At 44.2% G+C, this 13,264-nt stretch overlaps 1 protein-coding gene across 1 annotated transcript in view; it reads right to left on the bottom strand.

Moving 5' to 3' along the window:
* Positions 1–13,264, bottom strand: part of SFMBT2 (Scm like with four mbt domains 2) — an 89,758-nt gene that overhangs the window by 41,009 nt on the left and 35,485 nt on the right. The window contains exons 5-6 of the mRNA XM_041413410.1: positions 12,149–12,395; positions 7,275–7,372 (exon numbers count right to left, since the gene is read on the bottom strand). Of these exons, the coding sequence (XP_041269344.1) occupies positions 7,275–7,372; positions 12,149–12,395 (345 nt within the window). The remainder of the gene's footprint in view (positions 1–7,274; positions 7,373–12,148; positions 12,396–13,264) is intronic.

Genomic DNA, 13,264 nt, shown 5'->3' with positions numbered 1-13,264 from the left:
TAGCGTAATTTTAATCACAAAGCTCACGTGTGGGAACCAGTCACAAACACAGTAATAGCAGTGGTTAAACTGCCTCTACAGGAATCTGGCATTTGTTTTTTTAATTGAGGAAAAAAAAAAAAAAAAGAGGAAATAAAGAAAGCAACTCTAGCCAATGCATGATTTGCAGATGAATCAGGCTCGTTTGTGATTCACCAACTTCCACTGCTAAACACGGAGCAATTTTCCCTGAAGGTGCACTCTCTGCAGGGAGACAGAAATCCCTGTAAGGCACAACACGTGCAAACTGTCCCCTTGTTCTGACAAGAGCCACCAGAGGAAGACCAAAATGCAGAGATGTGGGGTGGGATGACGAGGAAAGGGTGCTGGGAGGGAGGTTTTAGAGACAACACAACCCTGAAGCAACGAGAGCCAGCTACAAACTGCACCTACTGAAGAGCCCCTTGAAAAACTGCAGATGCTTGTGCCGAGGATTGGATTTAGCCCTACGGATTTTAAGCTCCTCTTGTTGAATAAAAAATAGTTACCATAGAAACAGCAACATTGCAGAGTAGCCAGTCGAAATCCAAGCACACCTTCTCCGTATGGCTCGGGCCGCCGCAGATGGCATTAGGGCAAAGATCCCCTCCCACACAGCGCCTGCTTGGCTCTGCCTGGCCACTGGAAGCATGGGCAGAGGTAAAAGAGATGGATATTCATCCACTTGGGGTTTTTTTGGTGTGCTTGGTTTGGGTTTTTTAGCATCTCAGAGCAACAGGAGTGCTCGCAAGTGCCGGTTGTGTTACACACCCAGGTCCCATTTCATGGAGGGTAAAGTCACAAAGAAAGGGTGGCACAGGTGGGAACAGCCACTTGAGTGCTCGGAGTGAAACCAACACCCCCTCAACACACAGCCCCTCGACTGTGAGGAGGGACTGAGGCTGCCTGCAGTAACATCATGGCAAGAACCATTACTGAGAAATCAACAGGAATTTGTGAGAGCAGAGAGGATCAGGAGCCCATTCAATGCACATTGTGAGCTGCAACCATCCTGAAAAACAGCTACAGACCACAGCTCCTTTTGCTTTCTTTGAGGCCATTAATTCACCTTTAGATCATACAATAGTAGACACATGGAATGGTTTGGGTTGGAAGAGACGTTAATGATCATCTCATTCCAAAGCCTCTGCCATGAACAGGGACACCTTTCACGATCCCAGGTTGCTCCAAACCCCATCCACCCTAGCCTTGAATACTTCCAAGGATGGGGCTGCCACAACTTCTGGACAACCTGTGCCAAGGCCTCACCAACCCTCCAGTATTCTTTCTTTATAAATTCTTTCTTCCTAGTATCTGATCGAAACCTTCCCTTTTTCAGTTTTAAGCCATTCCCCTTTGCCCTATCACTACATGCCCTTGCAAAATGCCCTAAAATTGGTGACTTCTAGATATCACCACCTTGTACAGGGGAGCAGATGCTGCTGTAGATGCACATCAACCTCTCCCAGCAAAAAACATTGCCCAGGGATGTGGAAGACAGGAGCTCAGGATGTCACAAACTCCCTCACAGCAAGGTTGGATGCAGTGATTCAACTAAACCAGGCTCTTTTGCTGACCTCTCCCCATCCTGAGAGACCCCAGCATGTAATGAAGAAAACTACACGTGTCAGAGGGATGAGGAAGGCTGAGGGACCTGGTTCTCACTCATCCCATCTGCTTGGCTTGAACTGCCTCCAGCATTTCTCTCCCAACCCTGACTTTCATATGGTGTTGCCAAACAGACCCTGGGGGCACCTGAAACAGGGCTTGGCTTCACCCACCTCCTTGGATTGCTCTTCCAACCCAGATCCTTGCACAGCCTCGGACAGTCAGGAGGGAGCTGGACAGGGTTAGAGCTGTTCACTGCTCACAGAGGTACCACCAGGCTCCATCTCACCCCTTGGTATCAGAGACATCCTTACTCCCTCTGTGGTGTCCCTTGGTTCTTAGAAAGATAAATGCTGAAGCAGGAGTGGATCAAAAGGCCGCAGAACAACAGAGGGATTGGGAAGCCATGTGTCCTGGATTGCCAAGCAAATTGTATTCTATCTGCCATCTGTATGGCAGTTGTCTTGTTAAACAGGCAGTTTTCCTCATCTCTTCCACACCCACTGCTCCCTCTGAGGAGGCATCTGCTGATAACAGGCTATTGAATGTCACTGCATGGCTGATAAGAACTACAGCATCCCATTGTGAGATATGAGCCCAGAGGGAGGAGCCAAGCATTCCTACCCAGATATAATCTTGAGTTTTGGAACACCAGCACGGCTTCTCCACTGGATTCCCAAAGGAACAGCTGCCTCTTCCACTGGATCTTCAGAGGAAGACTACACCCTTCGACAGGATCCCTGCTCCAGCAGAGCCACACCTGACCCTCAAGGAGGACTGCAGCCCCCATTCCAATTGGACTGCTACCAAGACCCTGGCCCACAGGGTGTCAGGTTGTGTTCTGACTCTGTCAGCACTGCTTTAGTTTACTGCATTTTTTATTTTATCCTTTTCTTCCCTAATAAAGAACTGTTATTCCTGCTCCCATATTTTTTCCTGAGAGCTCCCCCTTAATTTCAAATTTATAACAATTCGGAGGGAGGGAGTTTACATTTACCATTTCAGGGGGGGCTCCTGCCTTCCTTAGCAGACACCTGTCCTTCCAAACCAAGACACCACGCACGTCTCCCAGCCAGGCAAACAGCAGCCATGGAGAAGGGCTGGCGAGCCCACGGCTGGGGGAGAACAGATGGAATATAAATAACCTGGCAGCCTGCAGACAACGTGGCAACTCACGGGTTATTAAACCACAGCGTGCCGAGCCAGGGCCAGCCAAGCATCAGGGCATGAAGGAGCTCAGGATTGGGGCTTGGCTTCTGAGGGAGACCAAAGGCACGCTCCTTTCAAGCTGCTGCAGCAGCACATGCCCATCCACTGAGGGGGATGAAGACTCAAAAACCCTGCTGGACTTCAAGGCTACTCACGCAGCCAGGTCAGGATTGTCTATGAGTTAAAAGGATCCTGTGGGTTTCTCTAATTTAAACTCTGCCAGTATGGAAAGCACTCTGAAACACCCACAATGGTCACTAAATTCTAAGACATGCTGTCTTCCTTTTTGTTTAAAAAAACCCATCAACATCTTGGAGAAAGCATTGCTCTTATTCTCACTACTAAAATGCATAGTTCATCCAATGGAAAAAACTTTTTGTTTTTTTTGGTAGGAAGGAGTCCTGTTCAATATTTCTCTTCAGGCTTTTGAGTGCAGAACTAGAAGAACCACTCTGTCCAGAATTTTAGGGGCAGCTCTTGCCTGGGTGGTGGATGGTGCCTTCATCTCTCTCCTTACGAGAGATCTGTCCCAACTGATTCCTCCTATGTTATTAGTTTTACTATTAATTAATACTATTAACTGGCAACAGGAGACATCCAGAAACTTCAGTCAGGAATAGGGGAACAGGGAACACTGGGCTGGGGATAATAAATAAGGGTTTTTGCTAGAAAGATTTAGAGCGGTAAAGAACAAACAACAACTTCAGGAAAGGAGGAGCGTAAAGGAAAGGGACCAAAGGCTATAAACCAGGAACTTCCACGTGTCTTAGATATCTAACACCTCTCTCTCTCTTAGCTGCTCTTCAAGCAGTTTATCAGGATTTGGTTTAGAGATGTGGCTGGTAACAGCTCCATCCAAGCCACTCATCAGGATTCACTTCACAGGAATTGGGAACAGGATGCCAATATGCAAAATCCAAGGAAAGATGATGAGCACCCCAAATGCTGGGTAGAATTCAGCTGCCCAAACAGAGGTGTCTGAGGTGAGGATCCACACCATCTGCATGGGATGCACAGATCTAGCACAGGAGACTGGAGAAAGCAGAATGGCAGGTCAGAGAGCATATCCAGGATCTCCTGAATGCCTCTCTCCAGGAAATGAAACCAATTAATCTCACACAAGCTGCTGGGCTGTAACTCTAAAATATGCACTGGTTTGTAGTATTAGGGCTGTGCTTGGAGCATGGCTCCCTCTTAGAGAGCATCAGCAATGCCAGCACTGAAGCAAACCACTGAAATTGTTCCACTTAACTTGAAATCAGGCCCTGGTAACATTTTGACCACCTTTATTCACAACAAGCCCTGACCATTTTATCAGGTGTCACCTGAAGCCCACGCCATCATTTATGGCCAGTACCAAACCAAGTGTGGGAGCATCCCAACAGCACCCTGAAATCAGAGCAGACACAGCAAAGGACACATGTCCTTGGGTTGTGGCCTTCTGGAAGGATTTGTGCTCCTAAGCCATTCACAGATCCTTGAAAACCCTGTCTGTATTTATTTTTCTTCAAGGATCAACATGTTTTCTGAAAAGCAGGGAACGACAAAATAGCAGGTGCATTGCAAAAAGCTTTTGTGAGGAGGAAAATTTATTCCAGGATGTGCAGTTTGCAAAACACTATGTTTAGTAGCTGCATAATAGCAGCATTTTGTGACAGTTAAACATCATGTTCCTTTCTCAAAGGATCCTAAAGCATTTTACAAACACTTCCAACATATGGCCAAGTGTAAAACAGCACCAGGAAAAAAAAATCCTGTTTGCAGGCTTCTCTCCTGATTTTTGCAACTGGCTCCTGTGGTCTGGTGTCCTCTCCCTGCTTGCCCAGAGGGGATCAGGGCTGTGTTTCTGCAAGGGGTTTTTGGAACTGCTGCTGAAGACCACCACATGCCAAGCTCAGCTCTGCCACACTTCTGAGCATTGATAATTCAGGCTCAAACCCATGGTTTTTGAGTTTTCAGGCAGAACCCAACCCTGTGACACCAAAACTGAGGAGAGTCACAGCAGCAATGGGCTGGCAGACCCCTGAGAGCAGCTGCTTCTCACCCTACAAACGTGGCTCTGCTCTGCCAGTGCCACCTCCTGGGGACAGCTTGATGGCACCAGTGACACTTCCCTCAGTCATGCACAGCTTTGAGGACAACATGGATTTAAACCATAATCCAGCCCAGGGGATGTGCTCATGAAGAGCAAGCACACACCTACACCCTGCTCAGCCAGGGAATTCTGCAGGGAAATGTGGAAAAAACAGAATGTAACTGCTCAGTGTGCAGTCACCATCTCTGCCAAAGTAGACATTTTCAGCTTTCCAGAAGATCTCTAAGACTTGCCAGCTGTCAAACCTTGTGTTTTTTATCTCATCTAACAAACAACAGCTACAATAGCAAGGAGCCCCAGGCACTGTGTAGAGACACTACTTCTGTGCTGGGTTTGTAAATAAAATTTAAAAAATTAAAATTAAAAGAAAGTTATAAAAGACACCTTTGGATATGACACTCTTTGCTGGCATCTGGGCTTCTACTTGAAGGTCCCACACATAATCCTTGGCTTTCTTTGCAAGATCAGTTGAGTTTACTCACAGATAGTCTCCTAAAGCCTTAACTCATGTTTAAGTCATTACTAGAGGAAGACTTGCTCACAGGCACAGATGTCATCTTTTCTTCTCCTCCTTAATTAAGATGTACAAAATGAGGTTGATTCACCCTAAATGGGCAGAATAAAGTGATGCCCACACACAGGAAGTTTATTCAGCCTCCTGCTTTCCCAGCACCAGAACCAGGGCTTAGACATCACCAACATCTCAATGCTGCTCATCTTGTGCTCACCTTCCACATTATGATAAACAGAAAAGTCCTACTGACCTAATCATGGACCTAAACATTGACATTTTTTGCCACATTTGGCCTCAAAGTAACTCTACTCTTGAGCCATTCAAGCATTACAAGGTTTTGCACTGTCTTCTAAGAGGAACATTTCTGCAAGCTCCAAGCACACAGCACAGCAACTGGGATTAGCAGAATTCAAATTTATGACCTGCATGCAATAATTAAAATAAGTGGGTATAAGTCTGGCACACTGGGAAGAGCCAGCAACACAGCTGTTATTCATAAACTTTTTTTTTTAAAGGATGTTTCATGAGCCTCATCAGAAACATTCTTCACTCTTTCACACAGACAGGAATAAAATTTACACATTAGAAATTCCCTTCTGTGATTTAATCCCTGCCCCACACAAAGCATTTTTGATCTTGAAGCTGCCAATGCAAACTTTTAATAGAGTTGGCAGATGGAAGCCTTGGATGAGACGAATGGCAGAGACCCAGAACGCTCTGCACACCACTTCCATCCCAACACAGGGCTCCTCAAGCCCACATCCGTGCCCAAGGCCAACACCAATCTTCCCTCTTCTCCCAGCACAGCAGAGCTGCCACACTGCCAATGAGCCTGGGCTACCAGCAACGTGTCCCCAAATTAATGTTGCTAATTTGAGTGCATCCCAGCTGGGCGAGGAGCCTGGATGCCTCGTGGGAAGCTGCTGGCGCATCCCTGCAGGGAGGGTGAAGGTGGCACTGGGGTTTTGTGGCAGCCAGAATGGGACATGGTAAGAGCCTTATTCCAGTTACAGAACCATCAAATTGTTTCAGTTAGAAAAGCCCTCTAAGGTCCGAGTCCAACCATTAACCCAGCACTGCCAAGGCCACCAGAAGTGCCACATCCACACATGAACTGCACCAGTTCCAGGGATGTTTTGGAGTATCCCAGTGCAGTTCTGGTGAAGGGCTGGGAAGGAACCCAGAGGGTCCCCAGGCTGGTGGTGGGGACCTCACACCTCCATGAGCATCCTCTCACTGCCCATCCCACCCCAGCCAGGACGGAACTCCTGGAAACCAGGCAGGCACAGCTGTAAATCAGGATTATCTGGAGCCACCACGGTTAAAAGCAGTGCAGATTTACACAGGAAATTAAAGGCAGAGCCTTTGGGGCTGAAGCACCAGTGAGAATAAAAATAAAAATTAAAAAAAGAAGATGTAGGAACAAAATCATCTCTCACTTCCACTGCAGGTCCCTGAAGAAGGTTTCTCTACCTTGTGGCTTGTTATCAGGTGAAAACTTTGGAGCAAGAAATCTGTCCAGTTTGTGTAAAGTTTTATATTCACAGCCTTACTATTTCAGTTATGTGTGTTGTCTTGGCACATATCTAACAGAGTAACACACAGGAAAAATAACTGGAGAAATCCCTGCTGGCCACCCCCAGCCCCCAGAAAACACCGACCAAGAAACAAGTCCACACATAAAAAGTGTTTTATACAAACATCCAACTTGTGACCTTCCATGGTTATGTACAGCAAAGGCCTTTCCAGAGAAAGTTTAACATTAGCAACTAAACATGGCATGACATTTATTCATCACAGGTTCCACAAGCAAAGGAAAAGTATTTTTACCTTGAACACTTCCATTGGAAGAGGAAAATTTGCTGCATCATTAAGGGATTTTTCCAGAGCGCATTTCCACTCAGTTATAGTCTTCAGAGAATAGATATCTAAAGGGATGACAATAACAAAAGAAAAAAAGAACAACAAAACCAAGAGGTGACTGTTTGGAGATCAAATGTTTTTGGAAGACTAAAGTTCTTAAGTCATATGAATGGACAGAGCATGTGAAATGAACAGTATCTATACTCCAAGCTGTGCAGCATGGATAAATTCAACACAAAAGCAGCCAGCAGGGGCACAGTGGAGGAAGATTGTGTTTTATAACCTGGAGTAAAACCCAGAAAAATTCACATCCTTCAAATACTGCTGAAGGAATGAGAATCATATTATCTCATTCCTTGAAAATAGTGAAAAAACTCTCATTTTATTTCTCAAAACACCTGATGTTTCCTAGTTTGAGGAGCCTCAGGTCTTCAGCCAACATTAGTCATATTTGAACAAAACAAAAATTATCATTATAAAGGCACCTGTTCATCAGAAAGTGGGTTTTGGATTTTTTTTTTTTTAATTGCAAGGTTTTGGTGGGTGTGGGAAGAAACATTTCAGCTAAATCTCTACCCAGACACATTTTTTGGTATCACACTCAAACCAGAGCATCACACTAGATCAAGGACTTACACTTATGAATTTTCATCATTATACTTTTAGGCAACATCTTTGTGCAGCTTCACATTGCTTCCAGTGAGTTTCTTTACACAGGTTTAATATTATTAAATCATGATATTAACAAGCCCTTTATGGTTCAGTGCAGTGAAATGCCTATGAATCATCAAAGGGAACAATGTAGGAAACAATGGTGTGATGAGGAACATTATATTGGATGTACTCCTGCCCTAGAAAACACATTGTTATCTTGCACGTAACAAGTTATTGCAGAACATTCATATCAAGGCCTCAAAGAGAGAAGATAGGTAGATAGATTGCAACAATTATTAAAATGGAAATGAACATTTGCTCAGTAATAAACTTGAACCTTGATACAGAGTGAAGAGTGTGGAGCTTTTCTTTGGCCAGTCTAGCTCCCCACATTCACATCAAGGTTCAATTTGGCCCAATTTGCATTTAAATCCTGTACATCTAATAACCATATATATTTACTAGCTAACAGAAGATTTACTGCTGTATCTTACAATTCTGAAAGAGGGAATAAAAAATATGTGTTAAAAAAAAAGGAATTGGCAAGCACTGTTTCCACCTAGCACTGATGGTACAAGAGAATTTTATGCTCTGAACTCAACAGATTTAAGACCTTATCAAAGCAGGATTTGCAGAATCACTCACTGAAGTGGATGTATTTATACTTCCACTATATCAAATCTCACTACTTCAGAACAGACATCAAGGATATGCATATGAATTTAAACACACTTGAAGGGGAATGTTAACCTTTCAGGGCAGTATTTTTAATTCCTCAGCTGTCTGGTTATTAATGGGAATATAGATTTCAAGTCTTTGTTTACAGCATGTGCAGCGGGCACAAGTGTTAAGAAGTGCACTCTTTATCTAATTGTTCATTATTTTATAGTTTTGTTGTCCCACTTCTCCCTTGCTTGCAGGAATTCTGATCAGCGTGAAGGGCAGGGAAGGGGACGACTCACCTCGTTTTTTTTTTGGTTTAATTTACAGGGAAATACTTAACACAACATGATTTTGCCCCATGCTGCAGCCAGCCTGTTGTTTCAGGTCTGACTTCAGAAAAACTCTGCCTGATGCTTCCCTGCTGGAAATAGACCCTCATTTTCTATTGTGATGCCAGTGAAGCACAGGAAAGATGAAACTGCCATTTTGGCCAACTCCGGCCAAAATCAGTGAAAACAAGCAGCAACTTCTCCGGGCAGTGTCAACAAAATTCAAGATACAGAGGCAACTCCAGTGGTTTCAAGGGCCAGCAAGGAATATCATGTGCCCATTTAATTAGTGGCATCTCGTTTATGCTGAGCAAGTGTATGGACACTAAATTGCATGGTTAAAAGAGCATAAAGCATTTTATTTAAGTGCCAGGGCTCCAGGTAATTGAACAAAGTGTACTGTGTCAATTTGTATTAGGGTTCACAAGCAGTGAGCAATTAAAATGACTGGCAATTTGTGTTTAAACAGAAAGTAGCACAAAATGGGATGATCTTGTCCTGCATAAACAGCCGAGCTCAGGCCATCAGTGGCTCTGTGTCAAGCAGCCTGTGCCAATTTGCACTAGCAAGGAGGCTTATTCCAGATTCAGATATACATCTGAAGGGGAAAATAAGCTATAACCCCTTTGCTTCAGTTAACGGCCTTGTGAGATATACAGAGTTGTTTGAAGAAGACAGCTGGGATGCTGTTTCATAAAACCATGGAATGGTTTGGGTTGGAAAGGACCTTAGACATCACCTAGTTCCAAGCCCCAGAGCACCCTCCTTCACATTAAGTGGGTGTTAGGATGTGGGTGGCTTCAGGAAAGAGAACCCTCCATCCAAAATATTGTTTGGGTCCATGGGATGTCCTTTATCTGAGGTGCTCTGCATCCTGAAAGACTGACCTGGAAGTGAAACCTGGCAGGTGCCAGAGGTGGATCAACAGGGAAAAGTCACACCCCAGACACAGAGGGAAATAAAGCTCAGGGTGGATATGCAGCATCCAAGTCAGGGGTAGGCAAAGCACTGCCACAAGCTGCAGAAGTGATGTATAAAAACACCCTTGTTTGACAGCAAGGGGACACACAGCCTGATGTGGGAGCAGCTACATGTCCTCAGCATCTCTTCAGAGGAGATTCATAACAGCTCTGATACACAGTCCAAGGCTGTTCCCTTTCTCAGCCAAGGTTTCACCTTAACTGGCTTCAGATGTTCAAAATTTAGGACAACCAGGTGTGTGTTCATTGGTTTCAACCCCCGTGAGTGAAAACAAATAGGCTTAAAAAGATGTCATGTCATCTTACCTATGTTAGGTGTGTCTTAGCACCCTCTTTATCCTACCCATGATAAAGAGACAGACTTCTCATGCAGGACTGTCTTCTGATGCCTGCACCATGGCAGGTAAATCTAATCCCTGATGTGTAAAAAAACAAGGTACTGCCCACAGAATCTCTCCTTTCTAAGAAGGTCCACACTAGGTCTTTCACACAGACATCTTCCTAGTCCATATGCTATTCCCTAAAGAAGTCACTAGGAGATGTACACCTGACACAGTCTCCCAGCCTCAAATCCTTAGGAAACTTCATTTTTTGAGTTTGTGGTTTAATAGCCTCATCCCTGAGTTTCTTTAGAGCTCTCTGCTGCCAGCATCTCATCCTCACAACTTACTGCTGCTGCCCTGACTGCTCCAAGATTCCTTTCACAGACCTCTAATTTGAAGCAGATCCCATAAGATGAGCCACTTTAGTTTTTTTCTCTCTTCTCCCTCTCAGTTAATGTCTCACACACTTCATTAATTCATTGTGCCTCATGGAAATGCTGGATGGTTGGACGAGAAGATCTTAAAGGTTTTTTCCAACCTTGACGATTCTGTGATTCCGTGTTAGTGGACATCAAATGATCAGGAGTGGAACAAACAGCATTCCTGCCTCCAGAAACTCCTCAGATTTCCACTCCTGACTGGCAGAGCCTGACAGCTGGGTCAGAAAGGGGGATCAATGAAAGACCCCAGGAACAATGATCTGGAGAGGATTTGGGCAAAACAAGCAGAGCTCAGACCTGAAGGGTCTTTTCACAGCAAAATCCTACAGGGCTCAGCTTTAGGAGATGTAAAGTAATGAGACCTATTTAAGTCAGGAAGAAGATCTGGGCATTGAGTCCATTAATAACAATGTTGACTAAAAAGTGAATGACCAGAGAAATGGAAGGAGAGGAAACAGCTATCAGATGAAAACAGGTAAGAACAAGAGACAGAAATTTTAAAAGTTAAATCAAGAAGAGGGAAGAAGAAAAGTAAACAACTCCAGCAAATAAAGAGTCCAGTAACAAGTTTAGAGAAAAACAGCTGAAAAAAATTAAAAGAAAGGCACGAGGGGTAGAGAAGGATGTACAACTGGATAAAAGGAGGAAAGAGTAGAAAGCAGATGGAATGAACAAAGAGGAAGCACAAATCTCCTCTGAGCCATTTCTATATTCCCCAAACCTATACAGGCCAAGAGGGCTCAGAGACAGTCAATGAAAAAGTTGTTTCTCTGTAACACAAAGACTCTGTAAAGTAACAGTGGGTGATATGCATGCTCTCCAGCATTCACTACAATTTAGAAGTGATGGGGAACATTGATTCCTACCTACCAGTGAAGAAAAACACACACTTCCAAAAAGCACTCAAGACCCAAGTCCCAGACAAACTTGTGAACACGAGAACTGAACATGTCAGGGTCAACTCTCCTCATTAGGTGTGAGGGACAGAAGCCACATCAGAAACACCTTCCCAGAGGAGGTGAATTTAATACTCATGGGAAAACTTACACAGCACAAAGAAAATGAAGCACAGACCTGGACACATTGTTAACCTACAGAGGAGAAGGTGGATCAATGTGTGATCCCAGACTGGCTTAACTGCAGTCCCAATCCCTTTCCATTCGAGCTGGTTTGAACACTAAACTCAACCCTAAAGAGCTTCATCTGCAAGCTGTGATCTCCTGGTGTTTCATATGGTCTGACAGATTAGCAAAGACTTCAGCTGAATTTATTTAATAAACAATACAGTTCACCTGACCCACTCTGAACCCAAATTAGATGCATCTCACCTCCCATGTGTGCCACAGCCAGAAACTACTGACAAAGCAATGTGAATGCTGGAAAAGGACAAAGTATCTCAAAACATCAGCGAACACCCACAAAGGGAGACAACATTTCAAGGAGGTTCTTTACCTGCAGGTGGGTCCATTCTGTATTTATTCTCTTGACACCAACCGACTGGTCGAAGTCTGCAATCCAAGTAAAACAACCACTGGTCATAGGATTCAGTGTCCTCCAATCCCACATAGCGAAGGCGTAATCTTCCTCCAACATTTTCAACCACACTAACTATCCAGTACTGAAAGGGATTCTGGGAATCCTGCAGCTCTATTAAGGAATCAACTGTAATGAGGTCTACAGGGTTTTTTCCTCGCAGAGGCTGTTTGAATAGAAGCAAAACTCCTTATTTTAAACTTTATTTGAAGACTTCTCAAGGAAACAGATGACAGCAGAAGATTATTTTTGTTTTTCACACCATCATCCAAGCGATCAGCAAACAGTCTGTTCTTCTTCTATTTTACCCAATGTCTTCCAAGTGCAAATTCAGAAGTAAAACAGAAAACAACAGTTGTGCTAATTTCTCAACCGACATCATCAACAACAACAACAAAAAAAAAGAATAATAAAGGTGGCACAGCTCGTAGGGCACATCCATTAAGGACACGCTCCTGGTCTACTCAAAGCCCAGCTGTATTGAAGGATTTTAAACAAATTCTCATTGATTGCAGCTGATAGGAACCAACCACAGGACTGGACCCTAATATTTACCTAAAAGGAGACTACTTTGTGCATGACCCAGAAATTTCACTCAGTGTACTGATTTCTTTCACCAAATATCAGCTTCATCTTGTTCCTACTGGCATGGTGGGCAAATTCTCCCCCACAGCCATGGATGCAGGAGTCTGTGGGGGTTATTCCAAAGCTCAAAGCCCACAGCAGGTTTGGTTCCAAGCCCAAGGCACACAGGATTTGTTGGGTTAAGCCACCATGCCCAGGAAATCCCAGTGACTGAGGTTATTTGCTTCCACATGATTATTTTCTGGGATCCCAGTTTTGCAGCCATTTACACATTTGTGCAACTTTCCACCTGCAAGCACAGGCATTAAAAAACCATGAGATGCTCTGCAGAACAACCCCTTTGGGGCTCAGTGTTTTTGTTTTGTGACTGTAAGCATCTCTGTGTTCTCAAGCTTTAACATAATGCTTAGATTTCTTATTTGTTATTAAATACAAGTTTGAATTCTTGTG

The sequence above is a fragment of the Onychostruthus taczanowskii genome, unplaced genomic scaffold (assembly GCF_017590055.1).
Source record: "Onychostruthus taczanowskii isolate IOZ18803 unplaced genomic scaffold, ASM1759005v1 scaffold41, whole genome shotgun sequence".
Lineage (NCBI taxonomy): Eukaryota > Metazoa > Chordata > Aves > Passeriformes > Passeridae > Onychostruthus > Onychostruthus taczanowskii.
This window is presented reverse-complemented; position numbering and strand designations above follow the sequence as displayed.